A 26788-nucleotide genomic window follows, 5' to 3' on the forward strand; every position below is an offset into this window, starting at 1 on the left:
GATACCGCTGGGTTTTAAACCGGGAAGTAAACGTTCCCCACGCTCTCTAGGTCATGGCTTCGAAGCAGAGTACCGAGGTGGGAGAGGGAGGTGAAGAATTTGCATTTGGACATCACGGTCTTGGGATCACGTATCCTTTCCTCCCAGGTCCCAGTACACCACTCGGGCCCTCAGACCTCTCCTCTTTTGTTCTTTCCGTCACTTTGCCCTCTTCTCCCTCTACTAAAACGCGCCCCCCACCTACCCCCGGCTCGTCGGGGCGGAGGAAGAACGCGCAAACCCAGCGGCTCCGCAGAAATCGCGGGCGGTGCGGAGGCAGGACCGGAATGACGTCATAACCGCGCGCCGCTCCCAGGCGTCCTCGCAAGGTCGCCTCGGAAGCGGAGAGCGCGACTAAGTGACAAGACCCTGGTCAGGAGCGCTCCGTGGCCTGCCTTGGTACCCGTGGCGACATGTCGGGGTACACGCCGGACGAGAAACTGCGGCTGCAGCAGCTCCAACAGCTGAGAAGGCGATGGCTAAAAGACCAGGAGCTGAGCTCCCGGGAGCCGGTGCTGCCCTCGCAGCGGATGCCGCCTATGGAGAGATTCTGGAATACGTTGTTTCGGGAACAAACCTCCTGGAAGAACGTGGTGAGTGATGATGGGCTTCCTTCCCTCTGATGCACACACCGCGTCGCGACCTCCGGCCTGCTGCTGGACGCCCGCTCGTTGTAGCCGCACCAAGGACTGACATCCCTAGGCCCGCAAATCCCGGTAGTTCCTTGGGGGAGAAGCGGATTCAACGGAGATTTACATTTAGCATGGACGCTCTCTTGTCCCAAGAGAGCTCTGGAGTTCAGGAGCAAGTATGGCTTTGGGAGAGTCATTCCCTTTTGCTGTCAGATATGATGAAAAGGGGGGCCAGTCTTTGCTTAGGTTTTACAGACTGACAGAAGGATTCCCTTGAGTGAAAATTCTGTGATTTTAGTGTTTAAGGACACCTGTCTGCTTTTCAAGGTTGAGGTTATAGGGAATGACAGTACACCCAACTACCAGAAGACAGGGGGAGCTCCTAATTGGTCGTGCAGCCCCATGTAATCACCATGAAAGATAGGGTCTTAATTGGTATGCTTAATGAGTTATATTCAAGAGCCACCTTTCTGAACTACCACTATGTTCTTTTAACACAGTTTAATTTAAAAGTGCCGTTTCTGGACTTTGCACTGAAGAAAACCACTCATTTCAGAGCTATCTTTATTTTCAGGGTTTCTGGACATTTTCTTGAGGTCTTTAAATTACATCAATTTTAATGATGAACACTGTATCTCAGAATTGTTTTCAATAAGTATGACATTGGCTAATGATACTATGAAGTAACACTTACGTACTTTCTGTCCTGCATTTTGCTGAAGGTTTGACATGTGTTACTTTAATTCTTTCCTTCTGTAAGGTAGAACTACTCCTAATCCTTATTTTAATGAGACCTACAAAAACTGAGTGAGTTATCCGTGGTCACAGAGCTAGGAATTGAAGGAGCTCCCACCGAGATCCAAGTGTATCTACTTTCTTACTGTAATGCCAAGTCTTGTGCAAATTTTTCTGAGCAAGTGTTCTTAGACACTTATTTAGGGTGGTAAACCCTAAAGAGGGTTTCAACCCTCTTCTCACCTTTTGTATCCTTGACATTACTTGTTTTTAGCAGCTGCTGGTTGAAAGTTGACCCAGCCATCAGCCAATGATGTAAGGAAGTAAATATTTTAGTCTGTTTTTCCTTACTTTGAGTTAGTTTTTCTTCCATAATCATATGTACTATAACACCTGGAATCTAGTTTATCCCTGGAAAGATAGATGTGTTTCAGTCAAATTGGCTGCCACGGAAAAAGTTCCGTTTTCAGTTTTATTTTGCCTTTCTCTTTTAAAATAGTGTGCCTGAAAGCATCTCAAACAGACCTTGGTACACCCCTATCCCAGTATGTAAAACATTCTTTTTCAAGCTTTGGTGTGCTCAAGGTCATCTGCCTTACACCTAGAATGGTGCAAGTGACATTGATTGTGGGTATCCGAAATTGATAAATTAAGGGGTTGACTATACCTGAAAAATTCTGGTTTGATTACTTTAAGTTGATTAAAATTATTCTTTCATTACTTATGTTATGTTTATCTTTAGTAAACCTATAATAAGGATGTTTTTAGAAGTCTTTACAATATTTATATCTATCTATGAAAACTTTACTGTAGCTTTGCTAAATGTTACTTGTCTTAAGCCTTGTTTACTGTGAAGTCTGTAGGTATCCCCTAGCAGGTCCTATGTTTAATGAAAATATTTGAATGGGTGAGGTTAGTTACAGACTATAAGGAAGTATGTAGCATGTAGATATTTTAAAATAATCATGACATTATTATACCATTGATGCTTTTTTCTGCCACAGACATTAAAAAATGGGATATTTGTATGTATGTTTCTTTTCCCTCCAGATTTATAAGGCGTACCGACACAGTGTCTTTGCTTTTACTCATGTACTTATACCTGCCTGGATTATTCATTATTATATTAAATATCATGTGAATGTAAGTATGTTTAAAGTATGTATTTTTCAGAATTTACTTTTAATATTGTACAGAATTATTTCCTATGCTGGCATAATTTATGCTGCTTTACTTAGTGGAAATAATCTTCCTCTTATAACTGGTTTTGAACTGCTTTATTTTTTTTATTTTTTTTATTTTTTTTTTTTTTAAAGATTTTATTTATTTATTTGTCAGAGAGAGAGCGAGCGAGAGTGAGCACAGGCAGACAGAGTGGAAGGCAGAGTCAGAGGGAGAAGCAGGCTCCCCGCGGAGCAAGGAGCCCGATGTGGGACTCGATCCCAGGACGCTGGGATCATGACCTGAGCCGAAGGCAGCTGCTTAACCAACTGAGCCACCCAGGAGTCCCTGAACTGCTTTAAATAAAGTAGTTAAGTAAAAGGTTTAATGAAACTTAAGTATGGTTTTTCAAAAAATTAATCTTTATATTAGTTGATTACAACTTGAAATGCATTTTCTCATAAAAACAATGTTTAAATAATCAGAATGAAGCTGACCCAATAATACTAACATAAACTCTGGGTTCTAAATAAGAAGGGAGCAAAGATAAAAGATAAATTCAAATTAGAGGTCTTTGTCATCATTCCATTTCCCTTTCCTTCATTATGTCTGATGTTTTACCATTTTCTTTCTTTAGAATCCAGGATGTCCAAAAGCTTGAACTTTGTGATGGAAAGATCTCGCATGGGGTGATTGAGCTGAGGCAGTTGCCATATTTTAAAGCCAAGGGATAGTCTGGTATAGGCGTTGGATTCAAGGCACTATGAGGAAGGAGTGTGTTTCAGGGAATGGTATAGAAAGGAGAGCAGTGGTGGCTGCCTGGCATGGAATGTCATGACCCAAACAGATTGAAGAGGGCATTCTGGTACCCAGTGAGGATATTAGGTCTCAGGTAGAGGGGGAACTTGGGGTGAGGTTGGGGTTGGTGAATAAACCTGTTTGGAGAGCAGCAATGGTAGTAACCTGGGGTAGGATATTGGAACCTGAGGAAGGGGAGGAGAACATCTTCAAGAAGGGTGGTTTGGGGCAGTGGTGAAGGTGGCAGTCTACATTACAGAAGATATCAGGACCTGAATGAGGTGAGGTTATTTATACTGGTGTGGGATGGTAGTGACAGGAGATTGTTTACATATAGGAAGATTGATCAAATAAGTACATGTATTGATGATAACAGACTGAGAATTCTCATTGTCAGAAAAGGGAATTCCACATGGACTGGAGAACCCTGTGGTACTGGAATGGAATTGGAATTTGGTATGAACATATGGTTTTTAATATGTACTGATATAGAATTCTTTATAGGTGTAAATGTGGATAGTCTAGGTCTGACCACTGACAGGCCTGGGAGCAGTGCCACTGTATGGTAATTAGCATATCTAGCAGCCTGGTCTTATCCAATTCTCCACTGAAAGGATCCAGAACTCCTTTTAAAATTCTGATTGCTGACATCATTTTTGTTCTTCACTAAGCAGATTATGTTCGTTCATCAGTATATTATATACAGAGTGCCTAGTATGTCATCTTCCTTTATTGCTCTGGAAAGAATAGGCAAGATAAAATTCCTGGAGTTTGTAGAAAGTTGGAAGATGGGTATGATGTGGGTAAGAGTATGGAGGAGAAAAGTTATTCCAGCTAGGAGGAAAGATAAGGAGTCAGTAATGTGCATATCATATCTACCCAAGACTGAGGAAGTGTCTAGAATAGCATGTCTGTTGGCTCAATGGGCTAGGACCATTTAATGGAAGATCTTGAAGGCTAGGCAGAGAAGGTTGATGCTTATCTGGTAGACAATGGGATCCATTTTTCAGTAGGTGAGTGAGTTGATGAAAGTAGTATATTTAGGAAAACGTTAAAAAATTCATATAATAAGGGTAATTGGAGGGAGGAAAGTACTGACATCAGGTAAATCAGCTCCAGGCTATTGTACTGTAGTAGATGTTAGTTGATGAGAATCTTGTTAGGGTGAAGATGGCAGAAATGGAAAGGAAAATTGAAGCCAGAAGACATTATTTAAGGAAGTCATAGCTCAAGTTGGGGATGAAACCAAAAGTACTTATGACTCTAAAATTTCTAGCCTTGGAAGTTATAAATAGGGTTTTGCAATGGGGTAAATTTGTGTAGTAGCATGTGTTGTTAATACGTTTTGGGGATGTCCAAGTGGACATGGCCTGTCTTATGTGTTAAAAACATGAAATTAGTGGAGGCTAGTAGGAATTAGAATTGTAGTTCAGTGTTTTCACTTCATAAACCACCAGAAAATTTTCCCAAAACCATTAAAAGAGGCTAACAATTTATATGTCTAAGGGTTAGAATATAGTTTGTTTCTCTTATTGATGGGCTTAAACAAAATTTTATATTTATATCCACCTGCAAGTCCACAGGCCATTTCATATCATCATGTCTGTTATTTTTTACTCTCTTAACATGCAAGACTCTAGAGAAAAATATGTTTCTACTTTCTGTCTGCAAGTATTTTTTAACATCCAAGACTGGTTTTTACGTGCAGAAGAACTGTTCACAGTTACCTGGAATATAAATTAAAATTCATTTTGTTAGTTTCAAATTTAGAAATCTCCTTTTTTTCCTAATTCTTTATATTCAGTTTTAAAATTCTTTTAAACTACTTAAACATCTAGTAAAATATGAACGATCTCCTTTGTTCTTATTGTCTTTGGGTTATTTCAGGTTGAACTCCCCTAAAACAATTCCACTTACAAACATAATCATATTCTTTTATGTTTTAAGCTGCATTTATACATTTTATATTTACATGTTAATTTTTATTTTTAAGTATTTATAGGGCAAATTAATAACCCTAAGAAGCAAAATCTTTTTAAACTTATAGTCACAAACCTAAATCAATTATGCTTTGTAACCAGAACCCTAAAACTAATCTCTTAGAACCTCTCATAGCCAGATTGATTACCTTAAACATTACAAATGCTCTAAATAACAGAATATATGGATTATACCTGTGTTTTAAGAACTTAACTAAATTTGACATTTATTTATTTATTCTGTAGTCTTAATCTTTGTTATATCTGTATTTAACTGAATTTTTCTAGGCAGATTCAATAAGCTGCAGTTACTGGTTTGACAATTCAAGACTTTAATATAGTTGCTTATCTGAGGGAGTCATACTTCCAGATGATTTTTTGCTAAGCCACAGATGGATGTAATTAAAGGTTTTGTGTCAGTAGAGGTTCCAAGGCCTCTTCCTTACCTTGTTTTTTCTCTGGATTCAGGTAGGTCTGCATCCTCTTTTTTTTTTTTTTTTTTTAAGATTTTATTTATTTGTCAGAGAGAGAGAGAGAGAGAGAGAGAGAGCATGCGCAAGTGAGCACATGCACAAGCAGGCAGAGTGGCAGGCAGAGGCAGAGAGAGAAGCAGGCTCCCTGCCAAGTAAGGAGCCTGATGCGGGACTCAATCCCAAGACCCTGGGATCATGACCTGCGCGGTGCCACTGCTTAGTGCCACTAAGGCAGTAGCTTAACCTACTGAGCCACCCAGGCATCCCGGTCTGCATCCTCATTACTATTGCAGCCAGTTTGCTTCAGCTAACACCTTTCCTGACTAATTAAATTTTGTGTTCTCTCTAAGGACATTTCAGTGTCTTCTTGTTACTGGCCCCAGTACTTAAGAGACAGTTTAATGTATTTACATTGTATTCTGACTTTATCTCCTGCTTTTGGCTCCAGTTTGAGTCTTACATTATGCCAGTCATATTTTAATAAAATTTTATTCATGTGGTACCTTGTGCATATGTATATGCTTAATAAATACATTTATGTAACAAACATTTTTAGCACCTCTTGTGTGCAAAGCACTGTTCTAACACAGGGATATAGAAGTAAGCAAAGCAGATTGAGTCTCTGCCCTCATGAAGTGTGTATTTTAGTCTTGGAGACTGGTAATAAATAAAGAGACATATAATGATGTTACAGGAAATGATAATCTATGGAAGGAAAACGAAACAGGGTAAAAGACTAGGTCTCTCTGGGGAAGTGCTGTTTGAAGAGACACATAAATAAAATGATGATACAGATCAAGCAAATACCTAGAAGAGCATTTCAGGTAGAGGAGTCATTACATATGAGGCATAAGCAGGCCCAACTGATTAGACTAATAGTAAAGGAACACTGTGGCTACAATACAGAAAGAGAAAGAGAGAGATCAGAGAGGTGGCCAAGGGCTGAATTGTATAGGGCTTTAGAGATCACAGCAAGAACTTTGGCCTCTGCTTTACGAGTTATGAAACTTTGAGCAGAGGAGTGATCCAGCTGGGGTGGCTCAGTTGGTTGAGCAAGTGCCTTCAGCTCAGGACATGATTGTGGAGTCTGGGGATGGAGTCCTGCATCCAGCTCCCTGCTCAGTGATGCGGTGAGGGGGGCGGGGCAGTGTCTGCTCCTCACTCTGACCTTCCCCCTCTTGTGCTTGTTCTCTCTTTCTCTCAAATAAATAAATAAAACCTTTAAAAAAAAAAAAAAGTCACTTCTGCTGTTGTGGATAATAGAGTAAGAAGGCATGGGTGGGTGGCGGACACTAATACAGGTAAAACAAAAATGCCAGAGGCTTGAACAAGGGTAGTAGTACTAGGTGGTGAGAAAGTTGGATTCATGATAAAATCTCAAGACAGAACCAAAGGGATCTGCTGAGGAATCAAGGTTTTTGGTCTTTGTTAACTAAGAGAAAAAAGTGCCATTTGCTACAATATGGAACCATCTGGGGCTGAGGGGATGTTATAAGTTGGACCTGATTAAGTTTGAGATGAGTAGTAGAGAGAGCCAAGTAAAAATCTTGAGTGAACAGTTAAATGTATGAGTTGAATTTGGTGAAAGTTTGGAGCTTAAGTTAAAAACTTGGGATATATTGTATTTTATTTTAGAAGAAACTCTCAAACCATAATTAATAGAGCATTACTTTTATTGCAGACAAAACCATATGGTGTTGTTGAAAGGAAGCCCAGGATATTCCCAGTAAGTCTTAATATGTCTGATTTTTCTTTTATTAGTTTTCTCTCTCCTTTATGTCCCTAAGTGATCATTAAAGTGCTCCTTTCTTCTCATTGTCATTTTAAGTACCTGATTTGTATATTCTTATTAAAAAAAAAAAAAGAAGAAATACTGTGAGGAAGCAGCTATAGTTGAAAATGGGAGGTGAGCATATTTCTTTTGAAGCCGGCTGTAAAACTTGATGACCTTTGTAGTCCTGAAGTGAATTGAAGATACCAAGTTTTTCACTGGTTCCCCTGTTTTCATGTAGGGTTAAGGACTTAGGGCACTAGCCTGAGCAGACACTTGAGCATAGTAACAGCGACTGAATTCCTCTGTTATTAATTCCAAACTGTCATTTCTTATGGCAGTTTGACCTTAACCAGTCCATCTGTGAATTCAAAATCTGTTAATGTGTACTTTAAGTTTTGTGATGTAACTATGTAGGCTATTATCCTAATTTAAAATTGGGTCTTTAAAGCATTAAAGGATTAGTTAGTTATCAGTTGGTATTTTTACTGGTTTTGCAAGGTTATTATTTAAGCATAGCAAAATGCAGATTATGTTCTTGTTCTTTTTCTAGTCTTAGATAATGAACTACCATCAATCTCTAAGTTCTATAATTTTAAAAAACAGAACTCTGTTGGTTCTTGCATCAATCAAATGACATCGTCACAGTAATCCATACTTGTCTGCAACAGAAGGGAACTTAAGGGTGAACCACCAAAATTAACTAACCCTTTGGTTGAAACTTAGCTTTAAGAAACAGGGTATTTCTTCTGTATTTTGTGTATAGTAACGGTGTGTGTGTGTGTCAGGGTTTGGGTAGTCCCAAAATAAGAATTATCTTAACTGGTTTCACTAGTTGGGTAATTTATTTAATCTTCCATTGACATATTTATTTATCACTTTTTTTTTTTTTGCCATTGCTGTTCAAAGGGCAAGAAGGGTGAGGCTCTTTAGAGGACCACAATGATTCTATGGCATTTTGCCTAGTTCTGGGTTTTTGTTTGTTTGTTTGTTTCATTTTGTTTTTTGCCACTATGGTTCTGTTTCTATGCCATTGACCCTTTAAGAAACTTCCCCTGTGTGGACCTGAAGAATGCTCATTTGTATACTTACTAGAATAGGATAGATAGTAACAAACCCCAGACCTCAGCGGCTTAACAAAACAAAGGTCTGTTTCTTAGTTGACATCATAGACTGATATGCATCAGGTGTTTTCCACAGTCTTATAGTTACACCATCTGGAATATGAGTCTTCTAAAGATCATGTTAAGGGAAAGAGGGATGGACATCTCAGAAGGATTTTAAGGTCTAAGCTTGGAACTAGCTTACATCACTTCTCTTCAGATCCTGTTGGCCAGAACTCATTGTCATTGTCCCACGTATCTATATGCTTTATTATATTTCCCAGTCTACCATGCCTGGAGTCTGTGCCACAGTCCATCCTTCTAATTACCAAATAGCTCTTTGCTTTCTTCTCCCCACACATATAACATCGTTCCTTCCCTAGGGAGAAATTCCAGAGTCCCATACCTTCACTGCAACCAGCCCCAAATGTAGGACCTCCAGATACTGTACAGTTTGTACAGGTTTAGATGTGACTTCCCACGGGATCTTAGCATCAGTGAACTAAGGCCAGTTAACTATATGCCTTGTCTCCCCCACACCACCCCCAAACACACCTATTGCTCAGTGGTGGAATTCAGTTATTAGTTCTTGGCAATTCTTAAATCCCAGTGCTCAAATATAAAGATTCCTAACCCCCGCATGCAGTATGTTATTTGAATGGGCACTGATTTTGTTTTCTGGAATGCCTTTGTTCCTTGTTCTTCCTGGCCCCTGGGTCCGTCATGGGATTTTTTTTTTTTTTTTCTTTTCCATTTTCAACCTAGACCACGTTTTAAAATGGGTACTAGGAAGCATGCCCTTTTTAGGGTTATCTAGCATTTAAAATTTGCCTCCTCCTCATAGGGTGAGTGCCAGAGCTTGTTTTAAGCTCAAACATTCACAGGCTTTTGTTGCCTATATGTTTGGTTTCTTTGACCATCTAGTTTCCGCAACAGTTGGTAGTTATGGAAAGAAAAATACTTGATGGGAGTCTGTTTGCTTCTAGTCAGTCCCATATGCATCTGTTTTGTGTAGTTACCATGTTCTCTCATTTCTTTGTGCTCAGCTGCCTCTGTAACTACATGGAAGACATTTGAAAAACTGGTTCAAGATCGGTCTGATCTTTGCCATGGGACAGAGTCCCTCTGTTTTAGTTTTATTGGGCTTCTGTGTCTGAGGATCTTTTCATTGTTAACTCAGTATTTAGAGAACCAGAAGCAACCTGATTTTCAATATTGCAAGGTCCTGAATTTCTTTATTCTTTCCATTTTTATTTCTCCTTTTAAATCAGCATCTTCTGCCTGAACTTATTTTTCTTAAAGTACATTCCCAAGGCAGCAAGTCAAAGATAACTGTAACTTTTTTCAGCTACTTCTCCTAGAACCTCAATGCATTAGACACTCTGCTTCCAAGACACAGCTACCCCATCTTTTAGCCTACTGTTAAGCCAGTGCCATTGGTTCTATTTTTATTACAGCAGCATTAGTACCACTTTAGAGTACTAATTGCTCTGTTAGGGTAATGCAAATTGAGTAACAAATTACCCCCCAAATGTATAATGGCTTAAACATAATAAAAGTTTATTTCTTCATCAGATAACAGTCCTGAACACTACCAGGGTCAGGAATGGCAAGTATAGGGATGGGGATAATTCTGCTCTACCCAGTCATTCATGGACTGTTAGGCTTACAAAATCTGCTCTCTTAAACAAAAAGCTGAAACTAAAGCTAAGTAATTTGCCTAAAATAATACAGCTTCTTAGTGAAAGTTCTAGGATTCTCCCCTCTTATTTCTGGCTCCAAAGTCCATGCCCTTTCTACAGCACACACTGTATCTACGCTTGAAAAGATAACCTGAATCAGCTACCCAAAGTTTGTATTCTGTCCCTCACATCAAAGCCAAGTGGTAAACATGATTGCCTAACACATTCAGTTGCTAGGAATACATTACCTCCTTATATTGGAATGAAGATGTCTCCCTGTAACTTCTTTTTAGGGCTTTTCTTATTTCTTGGGGCCATGCAAAATAAACATTATCTCTTTATCACTTTATAAAGACCATTTTCATGCCCTTTCTGGACATTTTGTTTGAATGAAACTTCCCCCTTATACTTCCTTTATGTAAACTATAAGATTCTGAATATTGCTCATTTTTAGACAGCTTCTACTTTGTCTAAGTCCCTTTCAAAATGTCAATGCCAGAACTGAACTAGATTTTCCATGTGAGATCTGATCAAGTGGAACTATCATCTTTGCAGACAAAGATTTTTCTACTAATGCATCTTTGTTTTTTTAGGGTGATACAATTCTGGAGACTGGAGAAGTAATTCCGCCAATGAAAGAATTTCCTGATCAACATCATTGAAGATTACTTTAAAATTTCAAAGGCATATAAAGCCAAGTTTGTTGCTGTATAAGTGTATTTACTGAAAATATTTTCTGGAAAAGTAACTTTAATAAAGTTTACTCTGAGATACGTGTTGTCCGTTTCTTCACAAATATCGTACAATTTGCAACTCTTTGAATTATTTAACAGTAAGTAAAAATTGGATAAGCTTTAAAAAGATGAGTGATCACCTTTTCTTGGCCATTCTCAACTTGAAAAACAGGATAGAAAAGTAGTCACATGATAGATTTTTTTTTTCTTATGCAGTACTTAATCTGATCTTGTGTTAAGGTATGTAACAGAACGAAATGTTGCAATAAAGAATTATAAAAGAACAGCAATTCCACACACTGTTTTAGAGAAGACTGAGGCATTTTAAGAGGTTACTTAGGAACTCTAGGTTGAAAAGCACATCATTCCATCTATGATTCAGTACTCACAAGCGGTCTGATCTAGCTTGATTTGTTTTATATAAGAATGTGGAAGACAAACCTTGCAAAAATTAGATAAGTGGTTACTATAAAGGACTATGCAAAAAATAAATTTGGAAGCTTTGCATAATGAATTTTACTTTAAATCGAGACACATGCCAGACAAACATCAGGTAAAGAACTGTGTGCACAAAATTAAATCCAGAGGAATTACAAATTTTCATTCATCCCCGAGATTTTGTCTGGGTATTCCTTGCTGAGCTGTCGTCGTGCGGCTACTGTTGATGCATAGATGACATAGCCCCAGGAGAGCAATACGATCGCGAGGAGCAACTAAAAAAATGCAAAAAGGGGAATACAAGCAAAAAAAAATTACTGTAAACGATACCCCCCCCCCTTGCCCCAACAGGTTGCCATGTACGTTGCTAAGGAGGGAATTACAGTTAAAGACTCGAATAAAAGGGGTTCTGGAGGCGAGTACACCCAGCCGCCCTTACGTAAGAAGCGGAAGAGCGTGTCGTCCAGGAAGAGGCGGAGTCGAGGTGAGAGAGTGAAAGCCTTAACACAGGAATGGATTTTGGAGTTGCTGGGCGCTGAAGAAATAGGGGGCCTTCCGCCTGCGGGCCTACGGAGTCGACCCCGTGGAGCCTCGCCAGACCAGGGACCTACCACTGAATAAATCCAGTCCAGGGTGCGGCGACTCACTGGCTTCATGGTAAGGAGGCGGCGGCTGCCCGCGGGAACGGAGGGAAACTGCAGGCCCTAGAGTAACAACCGGGGCGGCGGCTGCCGAGCGGCGGCGGCCATCTTTCAGCCGGGCACAAGCGCCCGCCCCTCGCCTCCGGGCGCGTTTCCCATCCGCGGGGCCGGCCTCTTCCGCCCGGAGCTGGGGTGGGCTCACGTGACATGGGGGCCTAGTTCGTGGTGGAGGGAGGGGATGAAATGAAGGGGAAAACACGTTAAAAATGGCCTTTTTTGCTACTTACTTGGGCGTGCATTGTCGTCCGGTCTTCTTTCATTTGGAGTGCAGTATTCATGAAAGATAATGGACCGTCGTGTGCATTTAAAAATTTATTTGAAAAAAATCTTCATTTTAGATATTACACGGGCTTCTGACGCTGGAGGGATTAACGTTTCCTCCCGCACTTGTTTCCACATAATACAGAGAGAGGTTCGTATATTCATCATTCACCTAAGAGGAACACCCACTTTTATATAACAGCGACGAATCGTTGCGGGGGGCCGTGTTAATTGAGCCATTCTTCCAAAAACAAAAGTCTTTGAGAACGCAGTGGCTTGTGCATATAAGTGGTACTTCTAAGACGAAGTAACGTAGCACGAATTACTTGGCATAATGTACCTGCCAATCAACAAGTGTGTTTTGAGCGTTTGTGATGTGCTTAGAACGGTAGCGCGTATCAGATACTAAGCCAGAGACAGGCATTTTGGACGCGGGCGGTTTATAGCTAGTTTAGCTCAAGAATGTTTGGGACGCTCACATCTGAGGCCTGTGGGTAGAATGGGGCCGTGGGCCACTTTAGGCTCAGACTTGGCTCTGTACATCTCGGATTTCACCGAAAGAAGTTTTTAATCCAGATTCAGGGGAATGGGGAAGGGGAAAAGTATTCTTTGAGAGAAAAATGTCGTCTGTCTTGGGAAGATTTTAAGGCCCTGTTCTCTTAGGTCATCCCTGTTTATCCCTAGACTGGAGTAGATTTCTTTATGAAGACTGCATAGGACACTGGTTGGGCTCTGGCTTTGGATTCCATCCGAATCCCCGTGTTATGATCCAGATGTGCAACTGGAGGCGGTCCCTTCACCTTCAAGTAACTCAGTTTCTTTATACGCTAGAGATCATTTTAGTAGCTTCTCGCGGAGTTCGGTGAGGTTTAAATGAGACCAAGCTAGTTACCGTGTTTTCCGGGTAAGGTAGGAGCGAACATTAAGTATTGCGCCTGTACCCCCCAGAAACTAGTGGTAACAAGAATGATGGTGATGGCAGTGATTTGTGCCCGGGAAGGTCCTGTCGTTCTTATTCCAGGAACCGAAGGGACGGGTGGGGGAAGGGCCCGTGCTTGGCCGAGCGCTCTAGGCCCCGCCCTCTGAGCCGGCGCCCTTCTACTGCGCAGGCGTTACGCACGCGGGTGTTGTGTTTTGACGCGCGGGGGGCTGCGGAGTGGGTCTCGCTTTCTGCTGCGGTCCCCCAAGCTGCCTTTGGTGATGAGCTCCTTACGTCACAGGGTTCGCAGCAGCCGCCGGGGTCTCCGCTGTCTCGCGAGGAGGGTGAAGCGCCCCCGCCTGCTCCCGCTCCTGAGGGCCGGCGGAGAAGTCGCCGGGTACGCCTTCGCGGATCCTGCCGTCACCGACCCAGCTTTCTGGGCCGCCGGGAGCTTGGCACGAGCGCCCCAGCTGGGACTGCGTCGGTATCCGAGGTGAGTGAGATCCCGAACAATGGGGCGCGGGGGTCGGAAGGGCTGGGCGAGCCGTAGCTCCCGGCCTGGAGCGAGGCCCAAAGACCTGGGAGCTGCGGTCTGGGCCTGCGGGGCCGTCCGGGCCTCGGCGGGGCTGGGCGGGGCTGGGCTCCCAGCGGGCGGGCTGGCGGCTCCCGTGGCGCACCTGTGGATTTGTGCGGGTGGGCGGGGGAGAGTTGCGTTTCCTAGAACCTTTCCCGTGGGGCGCGAGCGTAGCGGTGTACTGGAAAGAGCTTGGTCTCTTTGGGGTGGGGGGAACCCCAGAAAACAAAACGTTCGCGTCTCATTCGTGGCATCGCCTCTCTCAGAGGTGTGGCAGAGGTTAGTTGAGGGGTCATAATCTGCCTGCCAGTAAAACGGGAGTAACAGTGTTTTAGTTCGTTGTGATTATGTAATGCACGGGGGCCTTATCTGCGATCTTGGCCGATGGCCGTTCTCAACCCAGGGAAGCCACTATCACCGTGACTCTTCGAGTAGTCTGTGCTGTGTTACACATTGTGGGCTAGGCTCGCTTGCCTGTGGTTTCTCCATGCATCCGGTTGGTGCAGCTTTCCTCGTGGGGTGCTGATTCCTAGACTGGCAGGGGGCAGTGCTGAGATGGAGCAGTGTTTTAAGGGCAGGAGTGAACAGAATTTTTGGTAGGTAATTTTCAGTATTATTTAAGATAAATTAAGAGTTACCCAAGATTTAAGTTAATGGTGAAGGTTGGGTTTTGTTTTGTTTTGACTCAATGAAACTCAAAGCTGTAGTCAGCCAAAAACAATCAGGCTTAGCTGAAATGAGTGGCTTTAGTGCAGCATGGTTCCCAAGCAGTTCTTTTTAGGGGTTGAAATTGGAATCAACATTTATAGGATCTCGTTAATAGATCCTGTAAGATCCGTATGACCCTTTGGAACTGGTGATTAAATTGCAGTTGAGGGAGGTACAGTAATTTCAGAAAGGTTGTAAGAGTTAGAAGCCAGATATTTTTAATACTTGGGGCTTATTCTAGTTCATCTGCTTGTAAACGCTTTTTAGCCCCTTGGATATTTTATATACAGTAATTATATTAAGAAAAAAAGATGATTTGTTATAGGCTATCATCTTTCTGGGTCTTTATAATCAGTTGTAAGTGATGAAAAGGACTAATGTTAACTTTATTTTCACATAACATAGGGAAACACTATTAAATTTTTACTGCATGGTAATCACTATGCTAAGGGTTTACATAGAATATATGCCTTCACACAACTACCTTTTCACGTGGGTACTAGTATTTAACCCATTTTAGAATTGAGAAAATTCAAGGTTTTGAGAAATTAAATAACTTCCTCCAGATCACATCATTAAGTGGTTTTGATTTTCAACCCTGGCTCTGCGTTAGAATTAATGTCATTCCCCTGTATATAATCAGCACAGTCTTTAAATGTCCAGTCTATAATGTCCAGCCTCTTGATTCTTTAGCCCCTCTCATCCATTTCCCTAGGTAAGTATGATTGTAAATTACCTAGAATTACCCCAGAATGTGACAGGAAGGATTTTTTACCTCTGTTACAGCCGGTAGATGTGAAAATTTGGGGAAGGTTTGACTTAATCATTGTATCCTAAAGATGGTAAACTTTATTTAGAATTTGGGAGATGGTTAAGGATATGGGTTCAGAAGAATTGATTTCATCTTTATGTCTATGGGGAAATTAACTTGAAGTCCCAATTCCTAGAGTGTTAGAGAAACCTTTATTGCAGGCTTCTAGAACCTGAGCACTAAATTCGCCATCAGGTCCACCTTTACTACCCAAACCCAGAATTTATAAACCTGCAGATTTTAATCCGACTCTTAGCCATTGCTATTTTATGCCTTGATTTGTATTTTTAAAAGAGTTTTGTTGAGATATAATTTATATTCCATCCATAAAAGTCACCTGTTTAAAGTATATAATCCAGCGGGTTCTGGTATATTTAAAGAGTTGTGCAACTGTAATTGAACATTTTTATCATTCCGGAAATAAACTTTGTAATCCCTCTCCGTCCTCCAGCAACCACCAGTCTATTTCCATCTATAGATTTGCCTGTTCTGGACATTTCATATGAATGGCATCATACATGTCTTTCATGACTTTTTTTTTTAATTTAACAGAGATCACAAGTAGGCAGAGAAAGAGGAGGAAGCAGGCTCCCTGCTGAGCAGAAAGTGATGCGGGGTTTGATCTCAGGACCCTGGGATTATGACCTGAGCCAAAGGCAGAGGCTTTAACCCACTGAGCCACCCCGGCAACCCTGATTTTCTTTGTCTTCATTTAGCCTAATGAAAAGTTTCATCCTTATTGTAACATGTATCAGTGTTTCATCCTTTTTATTTCCCATTTTCATTCCATTGAATCCACATTTTATTTATCTTTCCATCAGTTGATAGGATTGTTTCTGCTTTTGAACTATTAGGACAAATGCAGCTATGAACATTCCCAGGCAAGTTTTTGTGTGGACATGTTTTAATTTCTTTTGGAAATTAAATTAAGGTGTTGAGTCCTTGATTCATATGGTAATTCTGCTTCATTTGTATCTCAGCAAATATTTGAAGAAATTTTTTTTAAAGTAATGTCTGTATGCAGTATGGGGCTTGAACTCATGACCCTGAAATCAAGAGTCACATACTCTACTGACTGAGCCAGCCAGATGCTCCATTAGCAAATGTTTTAATTTTAGCATTAGTGATGCTTTTGAAGGAGTAAATCTCTTTCTTTGACTATGTATGTCCATTGTCATTGTTTGATGTTTCTGATGAATGGTGTTCTTTATAGCTACAGATATTGCTGTGAGAAATACAATACAAATCTAGTTTATTCTTTTTATTTGTTATGGACATTACTGATCATTCTTTAGCTTTATGCTGTGCTGCCAAAGTGGTTGACAGACTTATAAAACTAGGAAAGGGAAGACTAATATTCTTTTTTTTTCTTTTATTAAGATTTTGTTTATTTGAGAGAGGGAGAGAGAGTACATGCATGAGCAGGGGGAGAGGGAGAGGGACTCTGAGGTGAGGCTAAATCCCAAGAGCCTGGGATTATGACCTGAGCCGAAGACAGATGCTTAACTGATTTAGCCACTCAAGTGCCCATAAGATTGCTTTTTTTTTTCTTTTTTTAAATTCTGCTTAGGTGAGATTTTATCCAAACTTCAAGTTTACTACCTACTAATTTCCTTTAATAAAGTGCATTCAGTTTTTATGTGAACTGCAAGTGTTCCGTAAGCACTAAAATTCTAATTTCCAAGATACAAATTAAGATACAATTATAAACTTATATTCACTAGTTTTTTTTTTTTTTTTTAAGTATTACATAGAGGTGCAAACTGAAATCTAGATCTCATCAGATGGCTCCAGTTTATAGAGTTAGTTTTAGGGGAAACTTGGTCTTCAATCCAGGTTCTCTGATAACCTATTCAGTTCCTTCTCCACTCTTCATTCCTTCCCCTAATATTCTGTGATCCTAAAAATTTTTATTTTTAGGCTTTTTTTTTTCCTTCAGAGGAAGAGTAAAAGTGTTAGAAGTAGGGGCAAATGCTGAAAAATTTATGTAATATTAAGGTTTAAGTATATTAACAATTAACATTAGTATTATATATAGTTCGGTATATTAGCAAGAAGTTTATCATTATATGGTGTTCAAGAATAATAGTGATTTCTGTATTTCTAGTCTAGAAAATGGAAAACTAGAAGTACTTGGATCCCTGAAAGCATTCGTTCAGCATTAATTGATTTTTGATTAAGTTATATCTCTGGGAAAGTTAAGAGGCCCTAGATGAGCTCTTAAGTTTAATATGAAAGCCATGATGAAATAGTTACATTTTACAGTCATGAATTTTTGTTGTGGATTTTCTTTTTGATAAGAGTTCGGTATGGCCATAGTTTAGAAAGTTAAAAATCTGTTGTTTGACTCACCTGGTAGCAGTTGACCATTGATGAAACTTCCTGTGATAGAGGAGATGGGAAAAGATGAATAATAGGCCCAGAAAACATAAAGGAAGAAGCAAGTATTTAATATATACTCAATGATTAGTATAGAATGCAGCTAAAAAGTGATTTTACAAGGTAAGAAAGCCAAAAATGTGTTGCACACCAAATTTCAGCTCTGGCAAATTGATTTTGAAAGTTATGGGTCAACATAAACTGATAAATTTAAAGCAAACAAAACTAATTGTTAACATTTTAGTGATCCATGTGGGAAAAAATGAGGGAAGGGCACTGGAAGCATGATTTCAAGAAACTTTGTGGCTGACTTTGGATTAAAAGGCTAAGCTAAGCAAGGTTTTTTAGGGATGCTGTAAGGAATCAGGAACGGAATGTGGTAGTGTAACAGTAGTATAGTAATAGCAGCAACTAACATGTACACAGTAGTTGCTGGAAGTCAGGAACTATCTTTTAATGCTTTTACAGTTATTATTTCATTTAATCTTCACTAAAAGATATTTTTTGTGTGTGTGAAAGAATCTTCCATTAAAAACTACAGAATTGGTTTAAACAGGTGAACTTTTTGGTATGCAAATTATCTCACTGCAGTTATTTTTAAAGGTGCGTATATAATGCTTTCCACAAATAAGTAGTGATAGTGTATATTGTTCAGGGCATATGTATAAAAGATCTAAAACCATACATAGAAATAACACCCACTGAGGACTGGGGTGTTGTGGGTTTTTGTTTTCTAGAGAGGAATAGGAGAAAGGAAGATAAGGGGCATTTTAAAAAGGGGAATAGCCATGAGAAAATGTTAAGTTGTTAAATCTTAGTGGTGGATACTTGGGTACTTGGTGGATTTTCTATCCTCAGTTATTTTCAGTTAAATATTTCTCAGTTTAATCCTCTTTCAAAAGAACAGAATGATAAAGAATAGTTGAGAACTTACTATATACCAGGCCCCTTTTTTTATCTTCATAAACCCTGTGGTGCAGGTTCTATTATTGCTGATCTCCGTAGTCATACTGCTGGTGTAGAACCAGGATTCAAAGCCATGAAGTATCTGACTTTAGGGTTTGTATTTTAAGTACTATATTACTATGCTATCCTGCTCCTTCATATTACAAGGATAATGAGCTACTCAACTGTTTCACCAAATTATATTTCACAGTCATTATTTGCTTTTTTTTTTTTTTTTCAGATTTAGTCTTGTCTTTTTTTTAATCCGGTTACTGATGTATTTTTTTCCCTTTTACAGATAATGGCATCAGCTGCTAAGGAATTTAAAATGGACAACTTTTCACCTAAAGCTGGTACTAGCAAATTGCAACAGACAGTACCAGCTGATGCATCTCCTGATTCTAAGTGTCCTATATGTTTGGATAGGTTTGATAATGTGTCTTACTTAGATCGCTGTTTACATAAGTTCTGTTTTCGCTGTGTACAGGAGTGGTCAAAAAACAAAGCTGAATGTCCACTGTGTAAACAGCCCTTTGATTCTATTTTCCATTCTGTGAGGGCAGAAGATGACTTCAAGGAGTATGTCCTAAGGCCTTCATATAATGGTTCTTTTGCAACCCCTGATGTTCCAAGATTTCGCTACCGTACAACTATGACAAGGGATCGAAGTGCTTCTGTTTATTCACCTAATAATACCATGAATAGAAGAACAACAACTCCACCAGATAGTGGAGTACTATTTGAAGGGTTAGGCATTTCAACAAGACCTAGAAATGGTGAAGTTCCTCAACTTATGAGACAGATTGCAATTAGGAGGCCAAATGCAGATGAAAGATCTTTGCGGAAAATTCAGGAACAGGATATTATTAATTTTAGACGAACTCTCTACCGTGCTGGTGCCCGTGTTAGAAATATTGAAGATGGTGGTCGCTGCAGGGATATTTCTGCTGAATTTTTCCGTAGAAATCCAGCTTGCCTTCACAGATTAGTTCCCTGGTTAAAACGTGAACTTACGGTTCTTTTTGGAGCTCATGGATCTTTAGTGAATATTGTCCAGCACATCATCATGAGTAATGTCACTCGCTATGACTTGGAGAGTCGGGAATTTGTGTCTGACTTAAGACCGTTCCTGCTTAATCGGACTGAGCATTTTATACATGAATTTATCAGTTTTGCTCGATCTCCTTTTAACATGGCAGCTTTTGACCAGCATGCTAATTATGATTGCCCTGCTCCTTCATACGAAGAAGGTAGCCATTCTGATTCTTCAGTCATAACAATATCTCCTGATGAAGCTGAGACTCAGGAGTTGGATATCAATGTAACCACTGTTAGTCAGGCACCGTGGGATGATGAAACTCCAGGACCATCTTACTCAAGCTCAGAGCAGGTGCATGCTGCCATGTCTTCCCTTTTAAATACTTCTGATAGTTCAGATGAAGAACTTGTAACAGGAAGAGCCACATCTCAGATACAAGGAGTACAAACTAATGAAGACCTAAATAATGACAGTGATTCTTCTTCAGATAATTGTGTCATTGTTGGGTTTGTTAAACCACTAGCTGAGAGGACCCCAGAACTTGTCGAACTATCCTCTGATTCTGAGGAGTTAGGGTCTTACGAAAAAATGGAGACTGTGAAGACACAAGAACAGTCTTACAGTTCTGGTGATAGTGATGTTAGTAGATGTTCATCTCCACGCTCTGTCCTTGGAAAAGATGAGCAAATAAATAAAGATCATTGTGGTTCTGGTAAAAGAATCAAGTCAAAGAAGGAAGAGAAACACTCTACATCCTTGTCATCTCCCAGAGACCTGAGCTCATCTGTCAGAGGAGACAGAGTATATTCCCCATATAACCGTAGACACAGGAGGAGGGGAAGATCAAGAAGTTCAGATTCACGTTCCCAGAGCAGAAGTGGGCATGACCAGAAAAATCGCAGAAAGCATCATGGGAAGAAAAGGATGAAAAGCAAAAGATCCAGAAGCAGGGAGAGTAGCAGACCTAGAGGTAGAAGAGACAAAAAGAGATCAAGAACTAGAGATAGCAGTTGGTCACGAAGAAGCCAAACTCTCTCTCTCAGTAGTGAGAGCACAAGCAGATCAAGATCTCGTAGCAGTGATCATGGTAAAAGAAGATCACGGAGCAGAAATAGAGATCGTTATTATTTAAGAAATAATTATGGAAGTAGATACAAGTGGGAGTATACTTACTATAGTAGAAACAAGGACAGGGATGGCTATGAATCATCTTACAGGAGGAGGACTCTGTCCAGAGCTCATTATTCCAGACAATCTTCAAGTCCAGAATTTAGAATTCAGTCCTTTTCTGAAAGGACAAATGCTAGGAAAAAAAATAATCACAGTGAAAGGAAGTATTACTACTATGAAAGGCATAGATCAAGGAGCCTATCCAGTAATAGATCAAAGACTGCATCTACAGGGCCTGACTGGGTAAGAAATGAAAAGCCTGGAGGGAAACGAAAATACAAGACACGGCATTTGGAGGGTACTAACGAAGTGGCTCAACCTTCTCGTGAATTTGCTTCTAAAGTAAAGGAAAGTCATTACCAAAAATCCTCATCAAAATTTGATGGCAGCCACAAAAATGAGAGTGACAGCTTTTCAGACAGCCGGTCATCAGACAGAGAGACAAAACATAAGAGGAAAAAAAGGAGGACCCGGAGCCTAAGTGTAGAGATAGTTTATGAAGGGAAAGCTACTGATTCAACTAGACATCATAAAAAGAAAAAGAAGAAGCACAAGAAGAAGCATAAGAAACATCACGGGGACAATCCTTCACGTTCGCCCGTTGTAATTACCATTGACAGTGATAGTGATAAGGATTCTGAAGTAAAGGAGGATACAGAATGTGACAATGGTGGTCCTCAGGACTGTCTACAAAATGAGTTTCTGCCTCCTCCCTTGGAACCATTTGAAGCTAAAGATGTAGTTACAATAGAAGATGAATTTGGCATCCTGGACAAGGAATGTAATATTACCATGCTTAATAGCAACTTGAATAATGCCAACAAAACTGTGGATAATATTCCACACCAGCCAGCTTCAGTTGAACAAACTCTTGATGTACGAGAAGAGAGTACTTTTGCCTCTGATTTGGAGAGTCAGCCCAGTAACGTGTCTATTCAAACTGAGCCATCAAGGCAGTTGCCATCTCCACGGACATCATTAATGTCAGTGTCACTTGGTAGAGACCATGATATGTCTTAAAACTCTGCCAAAGCATCTCATTGAGAATTCTGATGGTATTAAAAAACAAAAAAAGGAACAGTGTCATCTACTGCAGTCTATTTAAAGATGACTCTTGGTGAAAACTCTTTTCCCCCTTAAAAATATTTTAAGTAATTTTTTTTGTGTGTGTGTGTGTTAAAAATTTGTAAAAATCATTATTTGTTCAAAAAGTATGTATGTCCCACCCTCAGAGATATGCACTTTTAAGTGAGGAAAATGATATTGCTAGCGGTTTATTTAAAACTTGGGGTCCTTTTTAAATAAAAAAAATATAAATTTTAGAAGTTATTTCATAAAGCCATATGGTATTGACCTATTTTTAAAGTAGTCAATGAGTATTTTTGAATTTTTTTTTTTTCTTTGAGAGTTATTCTGGAAATGTGTTATAAGCTAGGAGAATCCCTTTGGACAGTCTTTATTTTTCTTCTTAAAAATTTGTATGATTCAAAACCATTTCTTCAGGTTAAATTGAGGCATTTTAATCTGCACAGTTTATCTTGACATCTGCCAAAAGCAAAATTTAAATATTTCCTTTATATACTTGTTCATCTGGACTGCCAGTGAAAGAAATGTGTATTCAACAAAATAAAAAATAAAATAGTAATACTTTAAAACATGAATCCAGAAATTTTCCTATGCAGTATTACCTTTAAAAAAAAACTGTTTTAGAGGAGCTAAAATCTTTAAAATAGTTAAGAATATACTTGTCGTAAATACTAAATTTTAGGTGATCTGCGTTTAACTGCACAGCTTTAATTATTTTAGTTCTTTAATCTGATTATAAGGTATATCTGTTTTCAACAAAATGCAGCTATGTAGCTTTTAACTTACTAAAAACAGCTTGCCAGACATCTTTTACATTGGTAATTCTTGTACACAAAGTGGTTACATTTATGTTTTATTCTGTTTTAGAGATGACAAAGTGCTCTCCATCTAACCTAAAGTAAAATTGCCAGGGAAGAACAGAACTTGGATTAAGTCTAATTCAGCCTTCAGATTGCCTTGCTACCATATTCATTCATTGTTAAACAGAAGTTGGGATGCCTGCAGTGTGACAGGATCTAGACTATGTTTTTAGGATTTCAGTGATAGAACAAAGCATATCTGCTCCTTGCCTTGTGGGACATACGTAAACATTATAAACCATAAGTTATCTGAAGAGAAAGTATAATTTCATATAAGCATTCAGTGGGGACCTAAACTCATGTGGACGTGATGGCTGAATTGAGATTCAGAAAACAAGTAGATGTTAGCTAGGAGTGGAGGTGCTCTTAGCAAAGGAAGAAATGTCCAAAGATCCAAAAGCAGAAGGGTAGCCTAGCATATTCAAGAACTAAAAGAAGGCAGGTTGGGGCGCCTGGGTGGCTCATTGGGTTAAGCCTCTGCCTTCAGCTCAGGTCATGATCTCAGGGTTCTGGGATAGAGCCCTGCATTGGGCTCTCTGCTCAGCAGGGAGCCTGCTTCTCCCTCTCTCTACCTTTCTCTCTGCCTACTTGTGAGCACTGTCTGTCAAATAAATAAATAAAATCTTAAAAGAAAAAAAAAATAAAAGAAGGCAAAGTTAAAGGATAAAGTGCGTGGGACCAAGCTTTGTAGATCATGTTTGTATTTGTCCTAATGGCAGTAGGAAATTGTTTTAAAGTGACCATCTAAATTGATGTTGGCAATTTTTAGTAAGCTCAGACACTGAGAAATTTTAGGAATGCTATAGGGTAGTTGATCAAGGAATATACTTTGAAATTATGACATGATTTATAGTTTTTTCTTAAGTTTTAAAAACAGTGCTATTTTCTGATTTTACATGATACTTCTAGTAAAACATTTTAGTGAAAACCTATCTTAATGTTTTCTGTCGAACACATGAAACTTATCTTAATACAGGGACCATCACATCATCCTTTTTATGGTGTTCAGGCCAAAAATTTCCCAGTCTTCAATTTTCCTCCTTCAGCCCTCTCATTCAATCCCCAGATCCTGATCACTAAATATTTCTAGTGTGTAAGTACCATCCAATCCAGGCAGCCATGATCTCTCACCTGTGCTCTGATAATGGGTCTCCCTGCATCCACACCTCTCCATTTTGCTCTACACCTACCCATTTGCCTCCAGCCATTCTCGATGTAGCATGCAAAAGATACATATTTTTTAAAATTGTTTTTTTTTCATTCCCCTATTTAAAATTCTCTGGCAACTTCCTGTTATTCTTAGGGTACTTAATAAAAGCAAACAAAAATCCAGCATAGAGGCGCCTGGGTGGCTCAGTGGCTTAAAGCCTCTCCCTTTGGCTCAGAGAGCCCCCGCATTGGGCTCTCTGTTGGGAACCCTGCTTCCCCTTCTCTCTGCCTGCCACTGTACCTACTTGTGATCTCTGTCTGTCAAATAAAATAAGAAAAAAAGAAATAGCATAATATGGTTTACATACCTCTGCCTACTCAGGTTCTAGCTCCTGTTACAGCTTTTCTCTCACCTCACTTGTGCTCTGGCCGTCCTAACCTGCTTCGGGTCTGTGGAGGTGCTGCTGCTACCTGCTACTCCAGAGCCTTCATATGTGGATTTTTCTTCTGCTGGGAACTGAATTCCGTTCTAGCTAAAGGAGGCTTCTGGTAAAGTGTGCCCTCTTCCGTTATTTCCCCCCAATTACTTGCTCTCTTAATAACCCTGGACTCTTCTGTAGTAATTGATTACTAAGTGTTCTCTCATAAGTCTGCAAGTTCTTTGGCAACTGTATGTATGTGTACTGGTAAATCCCTTCTGTTATCTTTCACATAGGAAGTGCTTAAAGCACATACTGGATGGATGACCAGGTGGTAGGGCTTGTAAAATTTAAAAATTGGCTAAGACCTGCTTCTTCTTTCAGAGGGCTTCCATGTCTGTCAACTTTTAGCCTAACACTATTTTCTTTTAACCTGTTCGTCTGAATTCAGTGTCCAGGAGGTATTTTATCTTACCTTGGGTTTTCAGTGTTTTTTGTGACTTCTGTGACTTTTTTGTTTAAAGGAAAAACAGCCGGGGCGCATGGGTGGTTCAGTGGGTTAAAGCTTCTGCCTTTGGCTCAGGTCATGATCCCTGGGATCGAGCCCCGCATCAGGCTCTCTGCTAAGCGGGAAGCCTGCTTCCTCCCCTCTCTCTCTGCCTACTTGTGATTTCTGTCTGTCAAATAAATAAATAAAATTAAAAAAAAAAAAAGTTAAAAAAAATAAAGGAAAAGCAGCCAACCATTTGCACTTGCACTTCATCAATCCTCAGATTCATGATGGGAAAAGTTTTTCTTTCTTTCACTTTCCATTCTCAGGAAGTTCTTTGGGAGCCAATCCCAAGGCCTCCCCCACCCATTTAATGTGTAATAATGATGGACTATGTGTACAAAGGGGCAATAGCTTATTCAGGGTAAGCTGATGGCCCATTCTTACTGGGAGTTCTTCCATCGTGGGGAATAACTGCAGTCCTCTGCCGATGCGTATGGACACCCTGAGCCAGTCAGCACATCCCTGGACTCAGAAAATTTTTCAGAAGGTTCTTCAGGATACCAGAAACCATATATAACCTGGTTTGGGTTGTTGCCAGCCCTGGTGTTCCCACCGTGAGGGGCAGGGGTGTGGGAAGTAAAGGAGAAGAGTCCCTCTTCACAAACCAGATTTCATCAGAATTCTGAGGATGGGTCTATTTCTAACATTAAGCTCATTAAGGCTACAACTGAAATATTAACTGATTAAATTTCTATAATGTGCTATCACTGAGACCAGAACTTAGTATCCCCATACTTGCAATGGATAAATTCCAAGATCTCCCAGTGAATGCCTGCAACTAGATAGTATCCAGCCCTGCATGTAGTATTTTCTGTATGTATGTAACTATGATAAAGTTCATAAATTATGCACAATAAGAGATTAACAATAAGAATTGGACAATTATAACAATATACTGTGGTAAAAGGTTCGTGAATGTGGTCTTTCAAAATAGCTTTGTACTGACCCTTGTGATGTGGGATGGTAAAATGCCTATGTAGTGAGGTGAATGACTTGGGCACTGTGATGCAGCATTTGGCTACCATTGATTGACCTCAAGATACTTAAAAAGGCTTCCAAATCATAGTTGACTGCAGATAACTGAAACACAAGAAGCAAAACTGCAGATAAGGGTGAGGGGGAGGGTACTACTATAAAGACCTGTCCGGGGATTGATACCTTTAGAAAAACCTGCATGGGAAGCTAAATAATGATGATCGAGTATGTAGCCTACTCTCAAATGGATCAGAGAAAAATACTACATACGTAGTTGAGGACAGTTATGAAGTAAACTGGCAAAATGTTAAAAAGCTGAGGGTACAAATACAAGAAGTCTTCTATTTTTGTAGGTTTTCTGTAAGTTTGAAGTAATTCCAAAACAAGCTAATAAAATCGCCTGTATAGGCCTGCAGTTTTACCTGTGTGTCAATCAGAGTTTTCAGTCATGTATACCCAGCAAAAGGAAAAGTCACAAAGGCAAACAAGCAGTAAATACTAAAGCCGATTTGTGAGGAAGAGTCATTAGAGAGGTTTTCTGGTCCCACTTACAAAGCCTGGCCTGTTGAGATCTTAGTCTGAGAGATACATGACTGCTTTTGGTTCCATGCTCAGAAGCAAGCTTGTGGGGTATAAAATCGAAGGAGAGTTTTTTTCTTAAATTTAGGCTGGAGGGAAGACAAGCTTTCTGGGA

The 26788-nt window shown here is 39.8% G+C and overlaps 4 protein-coding genes across 4 annotated transcripts in view; 3 read left to right on the top strand and 1 right to left on the bottom strand.

Moving 5' to 3' along the window:
- The first annotated feature begins 335 nt into the window (after nt 1-335).
- Nucleotides 336-11144, top strand: NDUFB6 (NADH:ubiquinone oxidoreductase subunit B6). The gene is made up of 4 exons (XM_059142180.1): nt 336-632; nt 2457-2549; nt 7499-7543; nt 10967-11144. Exons 1-4 carry the CDS (start codon nt 453-455, stop codon nt 11033-11035), a joined length of 387 nt encoding a protein of 128 aa, XP_058998163.1. The 5' UTR covers nt 336-452; the 3' UTR covers nt 11036-11144.
- A 451-nt stretch (nt 11145-11595) lies between these two features.
- Nucleotides 11596-12341, bottom strand: SMIM27 (small integral membrane protein 27). The gene is made up of 2 exons (XM_059142181.1): nt 12157-12341; nt 11596-11820 (listed from the first exon to the last, which is right to left on the bottom strand). The coding sequence occupies exons 1-2, from the start codon at nt 12199-12201 to the stop codon at nt 11698-11700; spliced, it is 168 nt and encodes a 55-aa protein (XP_058998164.1). The 5' UTR covers nt 12202-12341; the 3' UTR covers nt 11596-11697.
- TOPORS (TOP1 binding arginine/serine rich protein, E3 ubiquitin ligase) lies at nt 11895-25300 on the top strand. The gene is made up of 3 exons (XM_059142171.1): nt 11895-12202; nt 13728-13919; nt 19142-25300. Exons 1-3 carry the CDS (start codon nt 12200-12202, stop codon nt 22070-22072), a joined length of 3126 nt encoding a protein of 1041 aa, XP_058998154.1. The 5' UTR covers nt 11895-12199; the 3' UTR covers nt 22073-25300.
- Nucleotides 13790-26788, top strand: part of RIGI (RNA sensor RIG-I) — a 56426-nt gene continuing 43427 nt past the window's right edge. Inside the window, exon 1 of the mRNA XM_059142175.1 lies at nt 13790-13919. The gene's annotated coding sequence lies outside the window, so the exon portion shown is untranslated. The remainder of the gene's footprint in view (nt 13920-26788) is intronic.

This window comes from Mustela lutreola, chromosome 12, assembly GCF_030435805.1.
Source record: "Mustela lutreola isolate mMusLut2 chromosome 12, mMusLut2.pri, whole genome shotgun sequence".
NCBI lineage: Eukaryota > Metazoa > Chordata > Mammalia > Carnivora > Mustelidae > Mustela > Mustela lutreola.